Here is a 26945-nt window from a genome sequence, read left to right as displayed (position 1 = left end):
CTAGGGGCAATTTACAATGGCCAATTTACCTATCACCTGCAAGTCTTTGGCGGTGGGAGGAAACCGGAGCACCCGGCGAAAACCCACGCGGTCACAGGGAGAACTTGCAAACTCCGCACGTGATGGTGCACGTTACTTGATGTGAGTTAGAATAAGGGCAGCAGAGTCTTATTGCTACATCACAATACCCTCCAAAATTCTGGAAAATGCACCAAAATGTCAAAAGACATTTTTTTTGCCGGGTTGCGGGATGGCGGGGGGGGGGGGGGGGGGGAGGGGGGAGGGGGTGGGGGAGGGCAAGGTGGAAGTAGCAGTGTGGGGTTGCCTCAGATCTCCTGGGGAGTTACACAAATTCTCCCTTCAAGCATTTTTGAATCCACTACTGCAAAAATTGCACCATTGGATACTTGTGTCTTTCTTCCCAATAACGCAACCAATGAAATACAGGATATAATTTCAATTCTTCTTTATTCACCAGATTTAGGTGTCACTGGCAAGGCCATCATTTATTGCTGATCACTACTTGCCCTTTAGAAGGTGGTGACGACAACTGAGTGGTTTGTTAGCCCATTTCAGAGGGCAGTTAAGAGTAAACCACATTGCTGTGGGTCTGTAATCACTGATAGACCAGACCAGGCAAGGACATCCTAAAGACATATTAGTCAACCAGTTGGGATTTGACAACAATCCATGGCCACTTTTACTGATACTAGCGTTTTATTTAATTAACTGAATTCAAATTCACAAACTGCTCACAGTGGGATTTGAACTCATGTCTCCAGATTATTAGTTCAGGCCTCTAGATTGTTAGTCCTCTAACATAACCAATATGCTAACATACTCCCATATAGCTCTGGCAAATTTATGTTACACTGCACTCCCATTATACTTGGTGTGCATCTATATGCTAATAAAACTACTGAAATTGAATGAATTAAAAAGAAATTCAACTTATCCAGGCAACCTGAAGAAAGTGACCTTGGTTTTATCCAGGGCTATCTTTCTGTTGGTAGTTTCCTCCACCTGAGTTGTCAGCTGTTTTGATGCTGCTGCTTCAGCTTTGCCAAGTTTTACAGGTTGGCATGTATGCTGTCCAGCTGTGGGAGATTGACAAAGCCAGAATTTTGCGCCAACTGTTTGGAGACAGGACTATTAGATTGTCAATACAGTATATAAATGGATCCAATTAATATTGAATTCTTTTGCATATGAACGTATGAAGAAAGTGGATAGAGAGGCAGCTGCTCCATCAAATCTGACCCAGTGATGTTGCCAAAAGGCTCTGCACTAATCAGCAGCATCATAATCTCCTGGAACAGGCAAAAAAAAAGCATTCTGGGAAGTTCCCTCTGGACACCCGAAAAAAGATCAAAAATTAGTTCTGGGAGGTAACAGTGACCACCAAGGTACATCACCCAACATCCTGCCTACCTTTCATATACAATGATGTCAACTTCTGCCAGAAACCCATCCAGCTCCCCTCTGAACATCTGCAGAGACACTCACCCATTATACAAGCCAGCAATTTATTCCAATGGGCAATGTCCCTCTTGTGAAAATAGAATTGTTGGTCTTCAATGTTTCTTTCCTGCTCACTGTTGGATCTCCACTTGGCTACTGCTTTCAGTGGTGTGAGATGAGGAGTTCACCATGCAGGGAAAAGCTTATGATGTGTGCCCCACATTGCCTGGAACAATACCCCTGACAGCAGCTCTGGGGCAAGACAGCAATTGCAACTGACCAAACAAGAACAAGTAATGCCATTTTAAGAAAGCCAAATCAATGATTCACAGTCAGAGACCTGCTGATACAGTTCATCAAATTCCTGTGGTTGGGTTCAGTGGTAATAGGACCAAATATATTTAGTGTATTAACTCTGGAACACACATTTAAAAAGCCTGACCAATATTACTCTAATCTGCTGAACACGACCTTTATTTTACAGAGAAATTCAGGCAGCCCATTTAATATTAAACCCTTCGGGTTTTTAATTAACAATTGATTTTTTTTCTTTGTTCTCTCAATGACATTTCCCCATTACGCTGCTGATTGCATCAAATGTTTGCTACTAATGGTGAACTTTAAAAACCCGTAACTTTGTAATGAGTTATTGGATTTTACAGTCGGATGGTACTAAGGGGATTTTTCCTCAGTATAATGACAGCTACCTTCCAATAGTTTGCTCACAATCAAAATCCTCTGTCAGCATTTATCCAGACATTACCCAGATGACTGAGTCATGGAAAACCACAGCCATCTACTTTTCCTCACCTCTAGGTTAACAGACACCCTCTCTCAGCTATTTCCCTTAAATTGATGCTGCTATGCTCAACACTTCTGACTTTTTCTCTCTTGTTCCTCCTAAACTCCATAAACACAGGCAGGCAGTTAATGTATGGGCCATGCTTGTGTTTAAATGGTACAAGGGGAGGGGTGTGTGTGTGGGTTGCAGGAGTGATCCCAAATGTTCATGGTGCCTTGGGCCCTAAAGATTTCTAATCTGATGCTGCGTACATAACCTACACACATTCTCAGCTGTGGCTCAGTTGGTAGCATGCTTGCTTCTGAGTCAGAAGCTTGTGGGTACAAGTCTCATTCCACAGACAAGAGTACAAACATCTCGGCTGACACTCCAGTGCAGTACTGAGGAAACGCTGCACTGTTGGCAGTACCATTGTTCCAAGGCCCCCATCTGCCCTCTCCAGGTGGATGCAAAGGAATGGCACTGCACTATTCGAAGAACAGCAGAGGAGCTGTCCATGGCCAAAATTTATCCCTCAACCAACATCACTGAAACAGATTATCTGGTCATTTTTTCATAGCTATTTGTGGGAACTTGCTGTGCGCAATTGGCTGCCGTGTTGCCTATGTTAAAACAGTGACTACACTTCAAAAACTACATCATTAGCTGTAAAGCACTTTGGGATGTCCTGAGGTAGTGAAAGGTGCAGTATAAATGCAAGGTGCTTCTTTGCCTAAAATAAAAGCAAAATACTGCGGATGCTGGAAATCTGAAATAAAAACAAGAAACGCTGGAACCATTCAGCAGGTCTGACAGCATCTGTGGAAAGAGAAGCAGAGTTAACGTTTCGGGTCAGTGACCCTTCTTCGGAACTGCTTCTTTCCCTCCTCCCTGCAGCTTTGATGTGCTCAACCCAAGTTTCTATCTCATACACCAAATCATTTTTCCCCCATGATCTCAAATCTGAAGGGCTCTGGTTATAAATTCCTGCTCACTTCAACTACATCGTCTTATATTTAATACAGCAAGCCCACTCTTGCAGGTAAGAATATACTCAGTGACCCTGATGATCTAGGATAGCAGCCCGAAGCACTGATTAGGTATCTACCAGAAATGGTACAGGTTGTGACAACATACTCCTGATCTCTTGATCTGACTGCTAAATAGTATTCAATCGAATTACACATCTCAGGCTACAACTACAATTATTAGCAAGAGGAACAAAAACAAAGGCAAACATAGAAGATTCCATTAGATTAAAATGCTCACCTTAGTCTTTCAAAATAATGAATGTCTCAAAGGTCTAGTAATGCATGCGAGTAATGACCTTCATCCATAACTGAGACGTTTTAACTGAGACTGAATGCTCACCGAGAGCTCTGCCAACCCCTACCCATTAGTTGTTTGGCAATGGTATCTCTCTTTTCGCTTTTAAGTCTGGGATGGGCTGGGGGTCTCCTTACATGTTAAAAATGAACCAACACTTCCTTCATCACATCCTGCCCATTGCCCTCTATCTTGCCCTCAACTATAATTAAAGAAATTAAAAACAATTTGCTCTATTAATATATGTTACATTATTATGCCAGTAAATCACCTGTAAAGTTGTCAGTTGATGATAAAATATTTTTTTTTTAACATTTAACATGGTGATAGGATCGCGAGTGAAATTTCATAAATTCAATCTTAGAGCCATTTAGCAGCCAGGGCCTGCAACTGAACTGACAGATGACATAGCAAAATTGAATAGTAAATGTTGAGTTGTCAATTTATAATATTAATCTTGACCAATGTCAGTGACAAGAAGTAATATCTGCACATGGGCAGTGAAGCCTAAGTGTAGTCCAGGTAAAGAGGGCAAGAAGGCAGAGGATACCTGGTCCACAGAAGGTTGATAGAATGCCATGACTTTGAGTTCTGTCTTTATTTTTATAATACTTTGGAGAATGTAAGAAATTTTGGAAGCAGAGCAGAGTTGGCAGGAGTTTCTCTACAGTAGAGGCTGAGGGGCTGAGCAATGCAAAACTGAAACACAAGAGTGTCACCACTGCTAGGAGGGTGTAACTACATTGACATTTCCATAAGCAGCTTTCATTAGCAATATGATTATTGGAATTTATAGAGGAAAAAGGCGACACAGGAAGTGTGCACAAACACAAGATATTACTATGAATAGACTAATGTTGAAGTCATGGTCCAGACAACTTGTCTATTTTATCTAGACAAGCTGTTGCCAGCCATGCAATAATCAATTTAAAATATTGGCCAACTCTGGGAAGCTATAAATTCCCATGAAGAAAAACGACACACTCTGGAATAAAATGCAAGATACTCTGACCACCCACACTCGTTACATCCCTCAGTCTTCAGTTAGTACCAGTCCCTTTCCTCACAATCTGAAGACACTTTAAGCCAATAACAGAGCACACACCAATCACCAGAACAGTCTTGTCCTTTCCTAGCTAAGAACGGCTAACTCAGCATTGACCGCACATCAAATCCAGGACCTTTCTGATTAGTCTTGCTTAGCACAGAATGTAACCACTAACCCAATTTTTGTTAACAGTCTATTGTTATTGATTTACAGTTCCACACTGTGAAGGTCCAGTTCTATTTACCAAATGAGCTAACCAAGGGAGAATATCATTTTAAAACTGGCTTTGTACAATTATTCGTAAGATCCCACTGCAATCATGGATTACAGTTAATTTGAGAAACAAATAATTGTTACCCGACATCAAAACCAGTACAGCATTGCAAAAGATCCCAGCATGGAATTCTAAGCAATGTTACAATAATCACCTGGAAGATCTCCTGCATTAGAAAGTAATGTACATGAGGGAGAAAGGAATAGAAGGTATGTTGATGGGGTGAAATTAAGTTTCTGTGCTGTAAATTCTACTTAAGCTCAACAATGGATCCCAGTTAAGCAAAGCCTTAGTTTTGAAATTCTCATCCTGGTTTTCAAATCCCGCTCTGGCCTCATTTCCTCCCCATCTCTGCAACCTCAGAGATATCTGAACTTCTCCAATTCGGGTCTCTGCAGCATCCTCAATTTTAATCACTCCACCACTGGCAGTGGTGCTTTCAGCTGCCAAGGCCCTAAGCTCTAAATTCTGAAATTCCCTCCCTGCACCTCTCCACCTCTCTCTCCTCCTTTAAGGCGCTCCTGAAAACCTGCCTCTTTGACCAAGTTTTGCTCACCTGTCCTAATATCTCCTTAAATAAAAGCAAAATACTGCAGAGGCTGGAAATCTGAAATAAAAAAAAGAAATGCTGGAACCACTCAGCAGGTCTGGCAGCATCTGTGGAAAGAGAAGCAGAGTTAACGTTTCGGGTCAGTGACCCTTCTTCGGAACTGACAAATATTAAAAACGTCACAGGTTATAAGCATTGCTTGCCATTTCAACACTCCCCCCTGCTCTCATGCTCACATCTCTGTCCTGGGATTGCTGCAGTGTTCCAGTGAACATCAACGCAAGCTCGAGGAGCAGCATCTCATCTACCGATTAGGCACATTACAGCCTGCCGGACTGAACATTGAGTTCAATAATTTCAGAGCATGACAGCCCCCCATTTTACTTTCATTTTTAGTTGTTTTTTCTTTTTTCTTCTTTTTTCCAACCTTTTTTTTGCATTTATTTCATTTCATCTTAGTTTGTTCAGTTTGCTTACCCACTGTTTTTTTTCATGTTTGCACTTGCTGCTGTTCAATATTCAGTCCATTAACACCTATTCTGTACTAATGCTTTGTCTTTCGACACACCATTAACATATTGTTTGCCTTTGCTCCATGACCTTTTGGTCAGCTATGTGGCCTTGTCCAATCTAGACCTCCTTTGTTATCTCTTGCCCCACCCCCACCTCACTTGCTTATAACCTGTGACATTTTTAATATTTGTCAGTTCCGAAGAAGGGTCACTGACCCGAAACGTTAACTCTGCTTCTCTTTCCACAGATGCTGCCAGACCTGCTGAGTGGTTCCAGCATTCCTTGTTTTTATTTCTAATATCTCCTTATCTGACTTAGTGTCAAGTTATATTTCATAACACTCCTGTGAAGCCCCTTGGGACATTTTACTATGTTAAAAGGTGCTATATAAATACAAGTTATTGTTATTGTAAGCATGTGCGATCCCATTTCCAGGTAGGAGAATGCAAATAGCCAGAGATTTCTCAATGACTGGGTATGATTCATTGTTCTCACTAGTGACTAAAATAGATTGCTGCCTCATAGATATTTAACATATGGCTAGTGCAATGAGATCTCAAGGAAATCCGAAAGCCCATTTCAAGGTGTTGACTCTTGAAACCACTTTCATTTGGCACTAACCTTTTGAGTCCTGGCTGATCTTTTCAAATTCCCTTTTATTTCCCAATGGCACCCTGGGTAAATGTACCAGCTGGTGTTGATAGCGAGCACATAAATCAAGAACATCTTAGGTTGGTATAAAATGAACAGCACAGAAACAGGCCATTCAACCTAACAGGTCTCTGCTGGTGTTTATGCTTCACACGCATCTCCTTCTACCCCTCTTCAACTCATCCTATCAGCATATCCTTATATTCCTTTCTCCCTCATGTACTTACCTAGCTTCCCTTTAAATGCATGTATGATATTCATCTCAACTACTCCCCGTGTGAGTGAGTTCCACTTACTAACCACTCTGAGTAAAGAAGTTTCTCCTTAATTCCTCATTAGATGAAGAACATTCTCGCAATTACGGCCCCTAGTTTGGGACTCCCCACAAGTAGAAACATTTTTTCTATGTCTATCCTATCAAACCCTTTCAGAATTTTCAAGACATCTATGAGGGCACCCCTCTTTTCCAGAGAAAAGGACCTCAGCCTGCTCAGTCTTTCCTGCTGGCTAAAAATCTCAGTTCTGGTATCATCCTTGTGAAGTAAGTCCTTTTAGCATCTTCTCCAGTGACTCTACATCCTTTTTGCAATATCATAGATTCATAGAATGATAAAGAACAGAAGGAGGCCATTTGGCCCATTGTGCCAAATGCTTTGTACAGAATTATGCACAGTAGTCCAAGTCTGGTCAAACCAAGGTTCTACACAAGTTTAACATAAACTCTCCTCTTTTCAGTTCTAAGAACATAATAGGAGAGGAGAGTAGATCATATGGCCCATCAAGCCCACTTTGCCATTCAATATGATCATGGCTGATCTTGGGTTTCAACTCGACTTTCCCGCCCGCTCCCCATATTCCTCAATTCCAAGAGACCAAAAATCTGTCGATCTCAGCCTTAAATATATTCAATGATGGAGCATCCACAACTCTCTCAGGTAGAGAATTCCAAAGATTCACAACCCTTTGAGCGAAGTAATTTCTCCTCATCTCATTCCTAAAATGATCGGTCCCTTATCCTGAAACTGCACCCCCTCGTTCTAGATTCCCCAACTGGGAAACAATGGCTCAGTAGCTACCCTGTCAAGCCCCTTCATAATCTTGAATGTTTCAATGAGATCACCTCTCATTCTTCTAAAAACTCCAGAGAATACAGATCCAATTTTGTCAGCCCCTCATCATAGGACGTCCCTCTTATCCACAGGGACCAACCTAGAGAACCTCTGCTGTACTGCCTCCAATGCAAGTATATCCTTCCTTCAATATGGAGACAAAAACTGGACACAGTACTCCAGGTGTGGTCTCACCAAAGCCCTGTACAACTGTAGCAAGACTTCTTTATTCTTGTACTCCAATTCCCTTGCAATAAAGGCCAACATGCCATTTGCCTTCCTAATTGGTTGCTGCATCTGCATGCTAACTTTTTGTGTTCCTTGTACAAGTACATCCAACTCTCTCTCAATGTCAACATTTACAAGTTTCACGCCTTTGAAGAAATATTCTGCTTTTCTATTCTTACAACTAAAGTCAATAACCACACTTCCCCACATATACTCCATCTGACCCCTTGTTGCCCATTCACTTAACCTGTCTATATCTCTTTGGAGCCTCTGTGTCCTCCTCCCAGCTTGCATTCCCACCTAGCTTTGTATCGTCAGCAAACTTAGATACCTTACTCTCTGTCTCTTCATCCAAGTCATTAATATAGAGTGTAAATAGCTGAGGCCCCAGCACTGATCCTTGCAGCACTCCACTATTCACTGCCTGCCAACTTGAAAATATCCCATTTATCCCAACTCTTGGCTTCCTGTCAATTAACCAAATCTATGTTAATATATCACCCCCAACTCCAAGAGCCCTTATCTTGTGTATTAAACTTTTGTGTGGCGCCTTATCGAATGCCTTTTGGAAAACCAAGTATATTACATCCTTAACCCCCTTAGTAAGCCACAGATGGATCTTTGCCGCTGAGATTTTGATCTTCAATGGAATGTATTTTGATGAAAATTTTGAATTGTTTCTTTATATGTTTCCTACTGTTATTTACCGCAATTTACCCAATCAACCTTAGCCAGCTGTCCCCTCATACCTACATAATTGGCTTTGCCAATTGTTTGTGATTGGAGTAGGCCATTTTCAAATGTAATGAGGAATTCAATTGTATTATGATCTCTATTTGCCAGTGGATCTTTTCCTATGGCATTACTAATTAATGCACCTCATTTCATAATACTAGATCTAAAATAGCTTTATCCCTAGTTGGTTCCACAACATATTGCTCCACAAACTGTCACAAAAGCATTCTACAAACTCGTCATCCAGCCCATCTTTGCCAATTTGTTTGGTCCAGTCTATATAAAGATTAAAGTCCCCCATAACTACAACATTGCCTTTGTTACAAGTTTCAATAATTTCTTATTTAATGCTCTATCCAACGGTATAGCTACTATTATGAGGCCCATAAATTACTCCCACCAGCATTTTCTGACCCTTGCTATTCCTAATCTCCTATACTGATACTACTTCCTAATTTTCTGAGCCAAGGTCCTCTCACTAATGTCCTTATGTCATCCATTATGATAAGGGTATCCCTCCTTTTCCATTCTGCCACTCCTTTCGAAATATTTATTTCCCAACCTTGGTCACCTTGTAACGATGTCTCTGTAATGGTGGTTCTATTCTGCTGGAAATGAGCTCCAGTGCTTGGTTTGTGCTTGTTATGGCCTTGTTAGTTAACCTGAATGATCTCAGCTAAGAAAGTGATTCAGCCACCACAGTGGGCTTCAGTGTACCCTTGGCCAGGGGGACAAGGGCAAGGAGGGAGGGGAAATCAATCCACAACGCTGATCTACATCCTGGAAAAGTACACATGTCGAAATCAGGCAAGGACAGCACCAGCTTGGTTGTCACCGCCACGATGTTTGAATCGGCTGCAAAACAAATTATAGATCACTAGAGTGGGGTATCGGAGAGCGACTGGAACCTGTGGAACTGATTCCGCCACCTCTTGCTCCTGATTGCTCCATACAGTCAGCACATTCAGGAAAGCGGGGGGAATGGTTCTGCGGTTAAAGAACTGAGAATGAAGAGATTCTTCCACCCCACCCCCGAGGGCTTGCTCCATGTCGAAGACAGCCACACAGAGCAGGACTGCCCTGGGTTTGATCTCCAATCCATGCTTAAAGGTATTTGAAGTGGTCTCCATGGCTTTGGTCCAAGGCTCCTGTTCCTGATTTTCAGCTATGGCTCCTACTGGGAAGTGAAAATGTGTGGGCAGCAGGTAATTGGACACATCTTCCCCCTTTCCCCACACAGTCAAATTGCCAGCCAATACCAACTATCTAAGGTTCCCATGAAGAACGGTCCGTTGAGTGAGATGTCATTATTTGTGGAATTCAAAGTGATGAAAATGCCACAACAGTCCTGGGAAATGTCAAATAAGCAAAAACCAACAATATTAGCAGCAGCTTTCCTTGGAGATGAAAAAGAAGGAAAGCAGCAGCTGGCGGCGTGTACTACTGCCTCAGTGGCGTCAAACGATCACACCCCCTTACACATATGCACAGATAATTCAGACAGCAGGAGTTGCTGCCTGTGTTATCACAGTAGTATTCCCTTTCCAATCCTGAGTGGCATGAAACAGGGCTGTGTTCTCGCACCTACACTATTTGGGGTCTTCTCACTGCTGCTCTCACATGCGTTCAAGTCTTCAGAAGAAGGAATTTTCCTCCACACAAGATCACATGGCAGGTTGTTCAACCTTGCCCATCTAAGAGCGAAGACCAAAGTACAGAAAGTCCTCATCAGGGAACTCCTCTTTGCTGACGATGCTGCATTAACATCTCACACTGAAGAGTGTCTGCAGAGACGCATCGACAGGATTGCGGCTGCCTGCAATGAATTTGGCCTAACCATCAGCCCCAAGAAAAACGAACATCATGGGACAGGACGTCAGAAATGCTCCATCCATCAATATTGGCGACCACGCTCTGAAAGCGGTTCAAGAGTTCACCTACCTAGGCTCAACTATCACCAGTAACCTGTCTCTCGATGCAGAAATCAACAAGCGCATGGGAAAGGCGTCGGCTGCAATGTCCAGACTGGCCAAGTGGGTTTGGGAAAATGGAGCACTGACAAGGAACACAAAAGTCTGAGTGCATCAAGCCCATGTCCTCAGTACCTTGCTCTACGGCAGCGAGGCCTGGACAACGTATGTCAGCCAAGAGGGACATCTCAACTCATTCCATCTTCGCTGCCTCCAGAGAATCCTTGGCATCAGGTGGCAGGACCGTATCTCAAACGCACAAGTCCTTGAGGCAGCCAACAGCCCCAGCATATACACCCTACTGAGCCAGCGGCGCTTGAGATGGCTTGGCCATGTGAGCTGCATGGAAGATGGCAGGATCCCCAAAGACACATTGTACAGTGAGCTCGTCCCTGGTATCATACCCACCGGCCGTCCATGTCTCTGCTTTAAAGACATCTGCAAACGCGAGATGAAGTCCTGTGACATTGAACACAAGGTGTGGGAGTCAGTTGCCAGTGGATCGCCAGAGCTGGCGGACAGCCATAAAGGCGGGGCTAAAGAGTGGCGAGTCGAAGAGACTTAGCAGTTGACAGGAAAAAAGACAGAAGCGCAAGGGGAGAGCCAACTGTGTAACAGCCCCGACAACCAATTGTATCTGCCATGCCTGTGGAAGAGTCTGTCACTCTAGAATTGGCCTTCATAGCCACTCCAGGTGCTGCTTCACAAACCACTGACCACCTCTAGGCGCTTACCCATTGTCTCTCGAGACAAGGAGAGAGGGGGAGGAAGCGGGAGGAAGGGAGATAGCCTGGCTGCATTTGTTGATCAAGTAATAACAAAACCACATGGGAATTTCAGCGAGCGGGACACAGCGAGAGCGGAACCGGATTATAAAGAGACCGGGAGACAGAGTGAGAGCTCATTCAACGAACGGGAAACAGAGAGAGACAGAGACACAGAGAGACAGAGAGAGGCAGAGAGAGAGAGAGAGAGAGAGAGGCAGAGAGAGAGAGAGACAGAGGCAGAGACAGAGACAGAGACAGAGAGAGAGATCATTCAGCGATCATTCAGCGATCAGGCTTACCTTCCGGGAACAGTCCAGGCGCGCCAGAGTTTTGAAAGAAATGTCAACAGTGACATCACCGGAAAGCTGCAAGGTGACTGGTTGGTGAGTAGCAGCTGTTAGGGAATAACTCTAAATATCTCAGTAAGTAACTGAAGTAAAGAGAAAGGTCTACAGTTCTTTTTAATATAGTTGGTAGTATTTTTTGGGGGAGGGGGAACGAAATAAAGGTTCCTAGTGTAAATAATCTAATTTTTGGGTAATTTAAGGGAGTAAAAACAGAGTGAAAAAAAAGTGACATCACAGGAAAATCGTAAGTTCACTGGTTGGTAAATAACTGCTAATTTGAATTACCTATTCTAAATTGATTTCAGATTAAAGGTGAATAGGAGAAATATTTTGCAGATTAAAAACTAAAGACCAGTCAGAAATTTAAAAAAAAAATTAAAATCTAATTAGAGATGCAGGGCCAGGCGATGTGTTGTACCTGCATGATGTAGGAGCCGGTGGACCCCATTGTGGTTCCTAGTGACCACATCTGTAGCAAGTGTTGCCTGCTCGAGGAACTCCAGCTCAGAGTTGATGAGCTGGAGTCTGAGCTTCGGACATTGATACATCAGCGAGGGGGAGAGTTACCTGGACGCTGCGTTTCACCCCTTAGATTAACTACCGTGAATTCGGCCAGTGGTCAGGAGCAGGAGGTTGTGACTATGAGTGAGGCAGGTAGAGGGATCCAGGAGGTAGTGTTGCAGGAGCCTCAGCCATTGTCCTTGTCCAACAGGTTTGACATTCTTGTGCGCTGTGTGGACGAGAGCAGAGACTGTAGGGAGGATAAGCAAACTGACTACAGCACCGTGGTACAGGGAGCCATTCAAGTGGGGGGAGAAAAGAGAAATGTAGTCGTAATTGGGGATAGTTTAGGTAGGGGCATAGACACTGTTCTGTGTGGCCAGGATCGAGAGTCCCGAAGGCTCTGTTGCCCACCTGGTGCCAGGGTTTGGAATACCTCATCTGGGCTGCAGAGCAACTTCGAGTGGGAGGGGAAGGATCCAGTTGTCGTGGTCCACATAGGTACCAACAATATAGGTAGAACGAGGTTAGAGGTTCTGCTGAGGGAATATGAGCAGCTAGGGGCTAAATTAAAAAGCAGAACCATAAATGTAATAAACGAGCAAATTGGCAAAGGGTCAATAAGATTAAAGAGGTGAATGCGTGGCTCAAAGATTTGTGGGGAGAAATGGGTTCGAATTCGTGGGATATTGGCACCAGTACTGGGGAAGGAGGGAGCTGTTCCGATGGTACGGGCTCCACCTGAATCATGCTGGGACCAGAGTCCTGGCGAATCGTATAAGTAGGGCTGTAGATAGGGCTTTAAACTAAATAGTGGTGGGGGGAGGGTTCAGTTGCATGGAAAGCCAGGAAGTTAAAGGAGAAGGTAGGAGTGCAGGTTAGTGGTGAGGCTGATTGTTACCAAACTGCAAGAAGCATACTGGTTAAACCAGAAGAGAGAAATAATAAACAGGCCAATAAAGCATCAGTGCTGAGGGACAGCTTAGGGGGTATAGCCCAAATAAAAATGTTCTATATACAAATGCACGGAGTGTAAGAAATAAACTAGATGAACTGCAGGCGCGAATTCAAATAGAAGATTATGATGTGGTGGCCATTGCGGAGACGTGGCTGCAGGATGGTTGGGACTGGGAACTAAATATACCTGGTTATAAAGTTTACAGGAGGGACAGGGAAAATGGCAGAGGGGGTGGAGTAGCCTTAATGATTAGAAATAATATCACCTCATTGGTGAGGGAGGATATAATGAGGGGAAAGCATCCAGTGGAGACCTTATGGATGGAATTGAGGAACAGAAAAGGATTTAAAACTGTAATGGGTGTTGTGTATAGACCCCCTGGTAGCAGTTGAGGTGTTAGATTGTATAAATGCACAAATTAGGCAAGTGTGTAACAAAGGCAGAGTAGTATTAATGGGGGATTTTAACTTACACATAGATTGGGAGAGATAGACTAGCACTTGTCAGAAAGGTAGTGATTTTCTGGAAAGTGTCCAGGATAGTTCCCTACAGCAATATGTCCTAGATGTAACAAGGGGACAGGTAATATTAGATTTAGTTATGAGTAATGAGCCAAATTTAATTAGTAGCCTAACTGTGCGTGAACATTTATCAAATAGTGATCACAACATGATCGAATTCAAGATAGCATTTGAAAGTGAAAAGCACGAATCAGCTACTAGAATTTTAGACTTGGGTAAGGCTGACTTTACCGGGATGAGACGGAGACTGTCCACGGTAAACTGGGTAGATCTGTTAATGGGTCAAACGACTGAAGAACAGTGGAGAATATTTAAAGAAACATTTAACGAAATACAGAGCGAGTATATACCTGAGAGGAAAAAGCTCCACTTCACAGAAAAAACAGCCATGGACACTAAAGAGGTTAGGGATAACATAAAACAAAAAGAAATGGCTTACAAAAATGCAAAACGCAGCACAGACCCGGCCGAATGGGATCAATACAAAGACCAGCAAAGGGTCACAAAGCAACTTATAAGAGCTACTAAAAGAGATTATGAAAGGAAACTTGCAAGGGACATCAAAATCAGTAAGAAGCAATTTTACAGTTACATAAAAGGGAAAACGGGTGGTCAAGAGCAATGTAGGCCCACTAAAAGCTGAAACTGGAGATACTGTCATTGATAATGGGGAAATGGCAGACATGTTGAACAATCACTTTGCCTCAGTATTTACAGTTGAGAAGGAAGATGACTTGCCGGAAGTCCCAAAAAAATTAATAGCCGATAGGGGACAGAGACCTAATACAATTAACGTAAGTAAATCATCATTAACAAGGAAATTAATGGAACTAAAGAGTGAGAAATCCCCAGGACCTGACGGTTTCCATCCGAGGGTGTTAAAGGAAGATGCCCTAACTATAGTCTTTCAGAGTTCCCTAGATTCAGGAGTGGTCCTTCTGGATTGGAAAGTTGCATGTCACTCCACTTTTTAAGAAGGGTGAAAGGGGGAACCAAGGAAATTACAGACCAGTTAGCCTGACATCTGTGGTGGGCAAGTTGCTGGAGTCTATAATCAAGGAGAGGGTGACTGAACACCTAGAAAAATTTCAGTTAATCAGGGCCAGCCAGCATGGATTCATAACGGGAAGGTCATGCCTGACAAATCTCACTGAATTTTTTGAAGAGGTGATTAAGGTAGTGGATGTCATTTATATGGACTTCCAGAAGGCATTTGATAAAGTCCCACATAAGAGACTGTTAACTAAGGTAGAAGCCCATGGAATTGAGGGCAAATTATTGACATGGTTAGAAAGTTGGTTGAGTGGTAGGTGACAGAGTGGGGATAATGGGTAAGTACTCCGATTGGCAGGATGAAACTAGTGGTGTCCCGCAGGGATCTGTATTGGGGCCTCAATTATTCACATTATTCATTAACGACTTGGATGATGGCATTTTAAGTCATATACCCAAATTTGCTGATGATACAAAGTTAGGCGGCATTGTAGACAGTCTAGATGATAGCATAAAATTGCAAAGAGATATTGACAGACTAGGTGAGTGGGCAAAACTGTGGCAGATGGATTTCAATGCGGGCAAGTGTGAGGTTATCCATTTTGGACCAAAAAAGGATAGAGCAGGGTACTTTCTAAATGGGAAGAGGTCAAGTACAGTGGATGTCCAAAGAGACTTGGGGGTTCATGTGCATAGATCTTTAAAATGCCATTAGCAAGTGCAGAAAATAATCAAAAAGGCTAATGGAATGCTAGCCTTTATATCCAGAGGATTGGAGTATAAAGACACAGTGGTTATGCTGCAGCTGTACAAAACCCTGGTTAGACCCCACTTGGAGTACTGTATGCAGTTCTGGGCACCACACCTTAGGAAGGATATATTGGCCTTGGAGGGAGCACAACATAGGTTTACAAGAATGATACCTGGACTACCAGGGTTAAGTTACGAGGAAAGATTACACAAATTAGGCCTGTTTTCGCTAGAATTTAGAAGCTTAAGGGGTGATCTGATTGAAGTCTTCAAGATATTAACAGGAAAAGACAGCCTAGATAAAGATAAACTATTTCCACTGGTTGGAGATTCTAAAACTAGGGGGCATAGTCTAAAAATTAGGAGCAGACCGTTCAGGAGAGATGTTAGGAAGCACTTCTTCATGCAAAGGGTGGTAGAGGTTTGGAACTCTCTCCCACAAACAGCAGTTGAAGCTAGAACAGTTGTTAATTTTAAATCTGAGATAGATAGATTTTTGTTAAGCAAAGATATTAAAGGATATGGGCCAAAGGCAAGTGTATGGAGTTAGGCCACGGATCAGCCACGATCTCGTTGAATGGCGGGACAGGCTCGAGGGGCTGAATGGCCTACTCCTGTTCCTACCTTCCTATGTTCCTATGAATAAACTGGAGAGATTCCCCAAGTTCAGAGCATTTGGCCAACTGCCTGTGTGAGCAACTTGAAGAAATATTTTTCCTTTTCAGCCATGAACCAGCTAGGAGGAGATTAAATCCATTATGTCACTGTGCTGGCAGCACCAGCAGCCAAAATGCTCCTGGACGAGCGTTGAGAAACATTTCTATTACAGCTCCATCACTGAACTACTGGCTGCTGGATACCGCAGCTGCCATTTTTTCCAGGAAGCAAGTGCATCAAGCTCTCGCTCGTTCTCTTGCCACCAGGGCCCAGGTCTTGCTTGGTCTCCATCCAGGCTGAGCTCTTGTTTACTCTCTCACCATTTGGGCCCAACTCTCGCTCACCCTTTCTCTATCCAGTCCAAGCTCTTGCTCGCCCTCTCTGCATCCAGCCCAGCAATGAGCCTTTGGCAATGCTGAAATTTTACGGTCAAAATCACCAATTAAAACGAGTGCAAATGTGCACAGCAGTTACCTGACTGCTGCTGGTGCCTTAATTCCACTCTACAGGGTAAACAAGATAAATTCAAAGCACCAGGACCCAATAAATACCACAGAGCTGTTTCAAGCAAATGTACCTCTGAAATATAAATGAGACATTTGTGCTAATTATCATGAGCACAAGCAAGACTAGGCAAGGAAGGGTCCCAATTCTCTGCAAGGCTTGAGGGGCTGTATTTCTGATCCGATTAACAGCCAATCCATCCCAAGCAGATACACCAGTTTGTCAAAAATCAATATTCATCAAAGCAAGATGCTGAAAAGAGGGAAAAATAAGCAAGCAGTTTTTCCCCTCAAAGGAAAAGTTCCCTTTGATATGTGCTTGAAAGCATATGGAAACACGACTGACTCATGCTAAGTTAACAGAAGGGCTCTTAAACAGGAAGCTCTTGCTGTTTTACAAAGGAGCGCACCTGCTGACATGAGAGAAAACACTCCGAAATCTCCAACAATTTATTCAAGTCAATTTTGTCAGGCCACGTGCGGAGCAACACCTAGGCATGTTTTCAATCTAAATTTCAACAGTTTGCCATTATTCATTGGCTATAAAGTGCGTTGGGAAGTCCAGTGGTCGTGTAAGGTGCTATACAGGAAATTTGTGTAAATAGAAACACAGACAATGAGCCCTGCACTTACAGATCTGGCCACACTGAACTTTGAGGCACGTCACCTCCTCCAGCCTCAGACTACATTACACTGCACAGCATCACTTCGATGACACATTTTAATTCAGTCTCCTCAAAAATGGACTAGAACAACAGATATAAATATCACCAACACTTGCTGTATGTTAATAAGCTCATTAAGTGCCAAAGTTTTTATGAAAAAAAATTCCTCTTATGTTGCAAAAAAATGCTTGCAAGCCAAACAATTTGCAGTTCAGTTTGGGAATACCTGAGAGTTGTGACGGAGTCTGCTGTGGTTTCTTGTTTTGTAACTGCTGTAATCATCATCTTTGCCTGCCCCCAGCATGCATTGGGCACGTCAGCTGTGGCTCAGTTGGTAGGACTCTTAGCTCCAAGTTACAAGGCTGTGGGTTCAAGTCCCACTCTGCGACTTGAGCACAACACTCCAGTACAATACTGAGGGAGTGCTACACTGTCAGAGGTGCCACATTTCAGATGAGACTAGAAACCTGTCAGGGAGATGTAAAAGATCTCATTGCCATCGAAGAGGAGCAGGGGAGGTATCCCCGTTATCCTGGCCAATATTTATCCCTCAATCAACATCACAAAAACAGATTATCTGGTCATTATCACATTGCTGTTTGTGGGGGATTGCCGCGTGCAAATTGGCGGCCACATTTCCTACATTACAACAGTGACTACAGTTCAAAAGTACTTCATTGGCTATAAAGTGCGTTGGGAAGTCCAGTGGTCGTGAAAGGTGCTATACAAATTTTGTAAATTGTATCTTAGCAGACTTTAATCAAATACTAGTGACAACAACAATTTGCCTTTATATAGCACATTTAACATAGTAAAATGTCCCAAGGAACTTCACAGGAGCAATATCAAACAAAACTTGACACCAAGCTGCAAAAGGAGATATTAGGGCAGGTAATTGGTCTTGGGGTAGGTTTTATGAAAAGTCTCAAAAGAGGAGAAAGGAAGGGAGGCAGAGGGGTTTAGGTCTAGAAGGGGAATTCCAGATCTTAGGAACTTGGCAGCTAAAGGCACCATCAACAACAGCGGAGTGTTGAAAATTAGGAATGTGCAAGAGGCCAGAATTGGAGAAGTACAGAGATCTCGCAGGGCTGGAGGTGAATGAACTGATGATCCCGGAGTTGCTCATCCAGTAAAATTGTTATAGTCCAGCACTACAATCACTAGGCTACCATACCTTTGAAGGAGGCAGAGGGTGATGGTCAAGAGTTGTTTTTGCAAATGGAGGCCTGTGACCAGTGGGGTACTGCAGGGATAGGTGCTGGGACCCTTACTGTTTGTAGTGTACATTAATGATTTAGACGTGAATATAAGAGGTATGATCAGTAAGTTCGCAGATGACACGAAAATTGGTGGTGGTGTAAATAGTGAGGAGGAAAGCCTCACTAGGGCAGCACAGTGGCGCAGTGGTTAGCACCGCAGCCTCACAGCTCCAGGGACCCGGGTTCAATTCTGGGTACTGTCTGTGTGGAGTTTGCAAGTTCTCCCTGTGTCTGTGTGGGTTTCCTCCGGGTGCTCCGGTTTCCTCCCACCGCCAAAGACTTGCAGGTGATAGGTAAATTGACTGTTATAAATTGCCCCTAGTGTAGGTAGGTGGTAGGGCATATGGGATTACTGTGGGGTTAGTATAGATGGGTGGTTGTTGGTCAGCACAGACTCGGTGGGCTGAAGGGCCTGCTTCAGTGCTGTATCTCTAAATAAAATTTTTAAAAAAAAGAAAGTCTTATTACAGGACAATATAGTTGGGCTGCTAAGATGGGCAGAGCAGTGGCAGACGGAATTTAATCCTGAGAAGCGTGAGGTGATGCACTTTGGGAGGACTAACAAGGCAAGGGAATATACAATGGATGGTAGGAACCTAGGGAGTACAGAGGGTCAGAGGGACCTTGGGGTGTTTGTCCATAGATTACTGAAGGCAGCAGCACAGGTAGATGAGGTAGTTAGGAAGGTATACGGGATACTTACCTTTATTAGCCGAGGCATAGAACGCAAGCTCAAGGAACAGCATCTCATCTACCGATTAGGCACACTACAGCCTGCCGGACTGAACATTGAGTTCAATAATTTCAGAGCATGACAGCCCCCCATTTTACTTTCATTTTTAGTTATTTTTTCTTCCTTTTTTTTTTACTTTCTTTTTTACATTTTTTACAATCTTTGTTTTGCATTTATTTCATTTCATCTTAGTTTGTTCAGTTTGCTTACCCACTGTTTTTTTTCAGGTTTGCACTTACTGCTGTTCAATATTCAGTGTATTAACACCTAATCTGTACTAATGCTTTGTCTTTCAACACACCATTAACATATTGTTTGCCTTTGCTCTGTGACCTTTTGGTCAGCTATATGGCCTGGTCCAATCTGCACCTTCTCCTTTGTTATCTCTTGCCCCACCCCCACCTCACTTGCTTATAACTTGTGACTTTTCTAATATTTGTCAGTTCCGAAGAAGGGTCACTGACCCGAAATGTTAACTCTGCTTCTCTTGTCACAGACGCTGCCAGACCTGCTGAGTGGCTCAAGCATTTCTTGTTTTTATTTCAGATTTCCAGCATCCGCAGTATTTTGCTTTTATATAAGAGTAAGGAGGTTATGTTAGAGCTGTATAAAATGCTGGTTAGGCCACAGCTGGAGTACTGTGTACAGTTCTGGGCACCACACTATAGGAAGGATGTGATTGCACTGGAGAGGGTGCAGAGGAGATTCATCAGGATGTTGCCTGGGCTGGAGCATTTCAGTTACGAAGACAGACTAGATCGGCTGAGTTTGTTTTCCTTGAAGTGGAGAAGGCTGAGTGGGGGACCTGATGATTGAGGTATACAAAATTATGAGGGGCATTGATGGGATAGATAGAAAGAAACTTTTTCCCTTCATGGAGGTGTCAATATCCAGGGGGCATAGATTTACAAAGAACAGTACAGCACAGGAACAGGCCATTCAGCCCTCCAAGCCTGCGCCGATCTTGACGCCTGCCGAAACTAACACCTTCTGCACTTCCGGGGCCCATATCCCTCTATTCCCTTCCTATTCATATATTTGTCAAGATGTCTCTTAAACGTTGCTATCGTATCTGCTTCCACCACCTCCCCTGGCAGCAAGTTCCAGGCACTCACCACCCTCTGTGTAAAAAACTTGCCTCGCACATCCCCTCTAAACTTTGCCCCTCGCACCTTAAATCTATGTCCCCTAGTAACTGACTCTTCCACCCTGGGAAAAAGCTTCTGACTACCCACTCTGTCCATGCCGCTCATAACTTTGTAAACCTCGATCATGTCGCCCCTCCACCTCCGTCGTTCCAGTGAAAACAATCCGAGTTTTTCCAACCTCTCCTCATAGCTAATGCCCTCCAGACCAGGCAACATCCTGGTAAACCTCCTCTGTACCCTCTCCAAAGCCTCCACGTCCTTCTGGTAGTGTGGCGACCAGAATTGCATGCAATATTCTAAGTGTGGCCTAACTAAGGTTCTGTACAGCTGCAACATGACTTGCCAATTTTTATACTCTATGCCCCGACTGATGAAGGCAAGCATGCTGTATGCCTTCTTGACTACCTTATCCACCTGCGTTGCCACTTTGTGACCTGTGGACCTGTACGCCCAGATCTCTCTGCCTGTCAATACTCCTAAGGGTTCTGCCATTTACTGTATACCTCCCACCTGCATTATACCTTCCAAAATGCATTACCTCACATTTGTCCGGATTAAACTCCATCTGCCATTTCTCCGCCCAAGTCTCCAACCGATCTACATCCTGCTGTATCCTCTAACAATCCTCATCATTATCCGCAACTCCACTAACCTTTGCGTCGTGCGCAAACTTACTAATCAGACCAGCTACATTTTCCTCCAAATCATTTATATATACTACAAACAGCAAAGGTCCCAGCACTGATCCCTGCAGAACACCACTAGTCACATCCCTCCATTCAGAAAAGCACCCTTCCACTGCTGCCCTCTGTCTTCGATGACCGAGCCAGTTCTGTATCCATCTTGCCAGCTCACCTCTGATCCCGTGTGACTTCATCTTTTGTACCAGTCTGCCATGAGGGACCTTGTCAAAGGCTTTACTGAAGTCCATATAGACAACATCCACCGCCCTTCCCTCATCAATCATCTTCGTCACTTCCTCAAAAAACTCAATCAAATTAGTAAGACACAACCTCCCCTTCACAAAACCATGCTGTCTCTCGCTAATAAGTTCGTTTGTTTCCAAATGGGAGTAAATCCTGTCCCGAAGAATCCTCTCTAATAGTTTCCCTACCACTGACGTAAGGCTCACCGGCCTATAATTTCCTGGATTATCCTTACCACCCTTCTTAAACAAAGGAACAACATTGGCTATTCTCCAGTCCTCTGGGACCTCACCTGTAGCCAATGAGGATGCAAAGATTTCTGTCAAGGCCCCAGCAATTTTTTCCCTTGCCTCCCTCAGTATTCTAGGGTAGATCCCATCAGGCCCTGGGGGCCTATCTACCTTAATGCTTTGCAAGACACCCAACACCTCCGCCTTTTTGATAATGAGATGACCGAGACTATCTGCACTCCCTTCCCTAGGCTCATCATCCACCAAGTCCTTCTCCTTGGTGAATTCTGATGCAAAGTACTCATTTAGCACCTCACCCATTTCCTCTGGCTCCACGCATAGATTCCCAACTCTGTCCTCGAGTGGGCCAACCCTTTCCCTGGTTACTCTCTTGCTCTTTATATATTTAAGGTAAAGGGCAGGAGGTTTAGAGGGGAGTTGAGGAAAAATTTTTCACCCAGAGGGTGGTTGGAATCTGGAACACACTGCCTGAAGAGGTGGTAGAGGTAGGAACCCTCACAACATTTAAGTATCTAGATGAGCACTTGAAATGCCACAGTATACAAGGCTACGGGCCAAGTGTGAGAAAATGGGATTAGATTGGATGGGTGCTTGACGGTCGGCGCAGGCACGTTGGGCCGAAGGCCCTGTTTCTGTGCTGTAAAACTCTGACTCTAAATGTGGGTCTGTCCAAATTTGGGAACAGAATAAAAACAGGACAATCTATCGCAAAGAGATAGGGACAATATCAGAGAAACCAACTTTTGGACTGCAGAATTAGGTCGGCAGGAGGAACTAAACTATTGTTAAATGATTACAATTAGATCGTGTCAGCCATGGCTCAGCAGTAGTACTTGCACCTCAGTCAGAAGATTGTTGGTTCAAGACCCACTCCAAAGACTTGGATGCATAATCTAGACTGGTATTCCAGTGAAGTGCTGAGGGAGTGCCGTACTGTCAGAGGAGCCTTCTTTCAGACGAGACATGAAAGAGGCCCCTTATGCCCCAAGGTGAATGTAAAGGATTCCATTGCACTATTTGAAGAGCAGGGAAATTCTAACCAATATTTATCCATTAACCAACATCACTAAAACCTCTGGTCACTATCACCTTGCAAATTGCCTGTTGCATTTCCTACATTTACAAGAGTGTCTATAGTTCAAAAGTACTTCATTGGCTGTAAAGAAAGGCACTATACAAATGCAATTTTTGAATACCTTGCATTTCACCACATTTTAGTTAATGTACCCAACACACTTCCTCCTGTGTAGTTCCCTACCCCCTTCAACTTGTGACATTTGTGGAGTTGCTAAGCAAGGCTAGCTGCTCACCATCAGAGACAGCCTGTGACAAAAGCGGACAGTGCTTTAAAATTATCAGGGTTCTTTGCTTTCAGTGTGCGTACGTTAAGTTTCAAATGTCACTTAAATAACAGAAATGAGTCTTCTTGTTGCACCAATTATCAGCCCACTCTATGTGAAAAATTTTATGTTGCATCGTATTGTTCATTACCGCAATTTAAACAAAATTGTACCCATCTGTGTTGCAACATTCTACACAATCCATGTATGCACTGGCATTATATTCATGTCTTTATTGACATTTGGTGACAACGTAAATATAATTAGTGCTGTGTAACACTTCCTAGCATGTTATTTGCTCCAGAATGACAAAAAAAAAGTCATTGGGGTGTACTGAACCACTTATGCCCTCTCCTGCATGACAGGAAGATTAAAGTGTAGCTTGGGACAAGTACCACAGCTTCGAATGACAAGGAAAGGCATTGAAACTAAATCATGTTGTTGGCTGGTTGTCAGCCTGCCAGTCTACCAATGACATTCAACTCCCAGAAACCTCCTGTTTGTGTGCCTGAAACAAAACATTTCATTAATTCAGCTATATCAATACTATTGCCACGGTACCTTATATTATGGTTCCAGTCTTTCAGACCTCTTGTAAGACACTGATTGAGAGTTGAGTCCCATGACAAGTTCCTCACTTCAGGCAGCAGTTAACATACTGTTGCCCTGGTTACCATCCCTGGCCCCGCCAAGAATCCTACAGCTTCCTTTTATTGGCTCCAAAATGATAAATTACCATAATAGCTGAGTGGATGAGGGGAGTTGTATCAGACCTCCTTTGGCTTCATAGTTGTAAATGTTTGTTTAACATGGTGTAAGTTTCCACTGTGTCAAGTTTGTATGCAGTCCAAAGACGGATGCTCTGGTTTACAACAGGATAATATCACTTTACTGACAATACCACACTCTATCTATCACCATATACCATTCAGCTTTTAGGACTGTTTTTAAGTGAAACATTGTTCTTTATTTGTGAAGTGCAGCCTTCCTTTTAAAAAATAAGGTCTTTAGCTTATCTTCAGTGGACAGATACCCAAGTCGGCGTGGTAAAATTAAATGAGGGTATCTGTGCGTAGCTGCTGCCATGGAAACTGATCACTTGGCTTCAGTTTTTGACTGCATCAAACGGCATGGAAACTACACTGGAATTGGCCACGTGTTCCGAACACCTTGCAATTGGGGTTTTGCAAATTCACAAACACAGGATAACCAGAAGCCTTGCATGGACCATCATTTTGCTGTTTCCACCCTTCCCTTCCCCAACAACCTACACTGATCTCGCAATAAATTCTTCAACACTGACTTCTTTTGTAAGCTACAAGTGTAACAGGTACACTATTAATCGACTGACCAGTGGAGGAGGATTTTCCAATCCAGTAACTTTATTACACGTCTCACTGCTGAGATCAACTAATGCTGTACAGACCAGCAATCCAATTCCTTTGGTCTCTATGGTCAGCTACTCAATGCCTGCATGAGCTGATCCATTGGGCGGGAACTGAAACAGGTCACGGCTCTAGCTGGGCGCCACTTCCCAGTCTTCAAGGATCCTGTTGGTCATCTAAATAACTGTCACGTGAAGATAAAGATCATTGGTGAGCTTTGGTCCCATGGGAAAATAGGACTCATCAACAACTGAGCCAAAGTCTTTTCTGAACAGCCTCATACATACAATTGCCAGAAGCGGACAACGGATAACAAACAGGAATGGCATTCCTGGCTGATAGTTTCCCCGCTGAACCAGGCCAGTTAATGTAACTTTATTTTTGCCATCCCAGTAATGACTGCTTAACACAGTACAGACTGGGGAACAATCTGAGGATCTTCATAGTCCAGACAGATCAATGCAACCTCATTTATTTTCGACTTTTTATTGTGCTTCATTTCCCTTCTTTTCCATTTTGAATCTCTCAAGTCTGTACCTGGGAGAGCATGACCCAATCCTGCAAATACGATTTTTAGAAAAGGGAAACAAAAATTCTAATTCAGCAATTATTGAAAACACTAATCAAATCCAATTAAACACAAGAGAATGATAATTGCATGACTCTAATGGTTCTGAGTAATGATTCATAAAATTGAGACAGATTAAATGCAAACAACTAGTGTGACAATAATATTTAATATGCAAACATGCAGCTTTTCAACAGATTTAACTGATCAAATTGCTAAGCACTTCAAAGCAAACTTGCTGTTTTTAGATCCAGCTGCTTCAAATCCTTCCTTGCTCATTCAGTAAAGTAGATATCTTCACCTTAAAGCTAAATATATGTTAAGTGAACCTAAATCCATTAAAACATTGCTTGCCTGATTCGGAGTCACACTTTCCAATCCTAAACTACACATTCACGGCTTTCCCTACCTGTCCCTGTAACTTCCTCCAGTGCTACAACTCCCTCTCTCCAGCCACCCTCCACCAATCCCTAGAACTCTATTCCTCCTCCCTTCTCTCCACTATTGGCAACTATGCCTTCAGCCATTTAGGGCCCGCATGCTGAAATTCACTCCCTAAACCCCTCTGCTCCTTTAAGACCCTTTGTAAAGCCCTTCTGTGACAACCCCACTAATACTTCCTTCACTGGCTCGGGTTCTATTTTTGTCTCGTTGTGCTTCTGTGAAATGCCTTGGGACCTGTCTCTATATTAAAAGGCGCTATGTAATTGGAAGCTGTTGTTGAAATAGTGACATAGTTTTATTCACCTCTAACTTTCTGTAAAGAAATCTGAGTTTTAACTTTGAACGTAGCCCAAATTAGACAAGTAGCCTTTCTGTTGCAAAGCAGAAAGAAGCCAACAGAAATAGAAGAGTTAAAGCAAGATTATGCCAAGGTCAAGTTTTACTTGGACAATATGGGTGGTATCCTCCTTTCAAGTTAAACATGCTCAACAGTCTTCATTGAGCAACAGCAAAGTAGAAGACACTAAACAAAAGTAGAGGACTGATAGCACATTAATAAATCTGCTGGGACACCCACAATACTGTCAAACACAGCCTCTTAACTTGCCATTGCTAATATTGAAAAAAAGGCATGGTCTGCATTTTACAACTCATTTCAACATGGGATAAGAGCAATTTGGATCAATAAGTAATGTAGGAAATACCATACAAAAGCTGTGAGGGTCAATTCTTGCTCACTGCCAACAAGCACCTGTATTGTGTGGCTTCTCCTTTACATCCACATTAAGCATCAAGTATTCACCATTTGTAGCACTTCTGAAAGATACAATCTTCCTGGAATAACAGGTTAAAATATTATTGGACCAAATGGATTAATTGAGCAAATGTTTTGTTGGAAAAAATGACCTTTTGAAAACTACACTGTCCTTCAATAATCATTACTCTCTTTAATTGGCTATTCAATCACACCTGCCAAAATTTCTCAGTTTCTCATCAGCTGCTAATTCTCCTTTTGAATTCATGACCTAGCACAACTGGCCAAACCCACTCAGCAACTGAGTGGCTCTTCCTCTACCACCGAGCACACTGTCTGCATTTTGTGGCAAATCCAAAATATTCTCCATTTATCAAAGTCAACACAAGGCTGGGAGCGGTTTCCCTGTAGCATCAAAAATGTCTCACATCACACATTATTCTTCAGACAAGTACATAGTGTCCCAGGCTCTCCCGATGCCGCCCTGGAACCAATCGCAAGGAGATGCCTGAAAACAGCTATTTGCCAACCTTTTCCTTCCCCTCTCCCTCAAGGGGTAAAACAAGCCTCTGCCCAGCATATCCTGAGAGTAATGCAACAGAGTAATCATGGCTATGAACCACCTGCAACAGCATACTGGCACAACAATAAGAGCTAAACTTCACAGCAGTTTGTAAATCTGACTCCTAAATAACTAAATTCTAAATGTTGGGGCCAGTGCTGGACATTAATAGGCCAGTTATACTACATGGGCTATATTGATGCAAAGCAGTTTTAACTTTACAAGGACACACTGGGGCACAGTTCTTCCCCACACTGCCTGAGCAGT

General features: G+C 43.2%; 1 protein-coding gene across 7 annotated transcripts in view; it reads right to left on the bottom strand.

Moving 5' to 3' along the window:
• ptprub (protein tyrosine phosphatase receptor type Ub) overlaps positions 1-26945 on the bottom strand; it is an 833961-nt gene that overhangs the window by 477606 nt on the left and 329410 nt on the right. The window contains exon 1 of one of the 7 annotated variants that reach the window (XM_068011601.1): positions 1507-1729. The exons of the other annotated variants lie outside the window; for them this stretch is intronic. Coding sequence (XP_067867702.1) covers positions 1507-1510 — 4 coding nt within the window. The 5' untranslated portion in view covers positions 1511-1729. Of the gene's footprint in view, positions 1-1506; positions 1730-26945 lie in introns of those variants that run through there. 7 annotated transcript variants of the gene reach the window in all.

The sequence above is a fragment of the Heterodontus francisci genome, chromosome 31 (assembly GCF_036365525.1).
Source record: "Heterodontus francisci isolate sHetFra1 chromosome 31, sHetFra1.hap1, whole genome shotgun sequence".
NCBI classification, from domain to species: domain Eukaryota; kingdom Metazoa; phylum Chordata; class Chondrichthyes; order Heterodontiformes; family Heterodontidae; genus Heterodontus; species Heterodontus francisci.
This window is presented reverse-complemented; position numbering and strand designations above follow the sequence as displayed.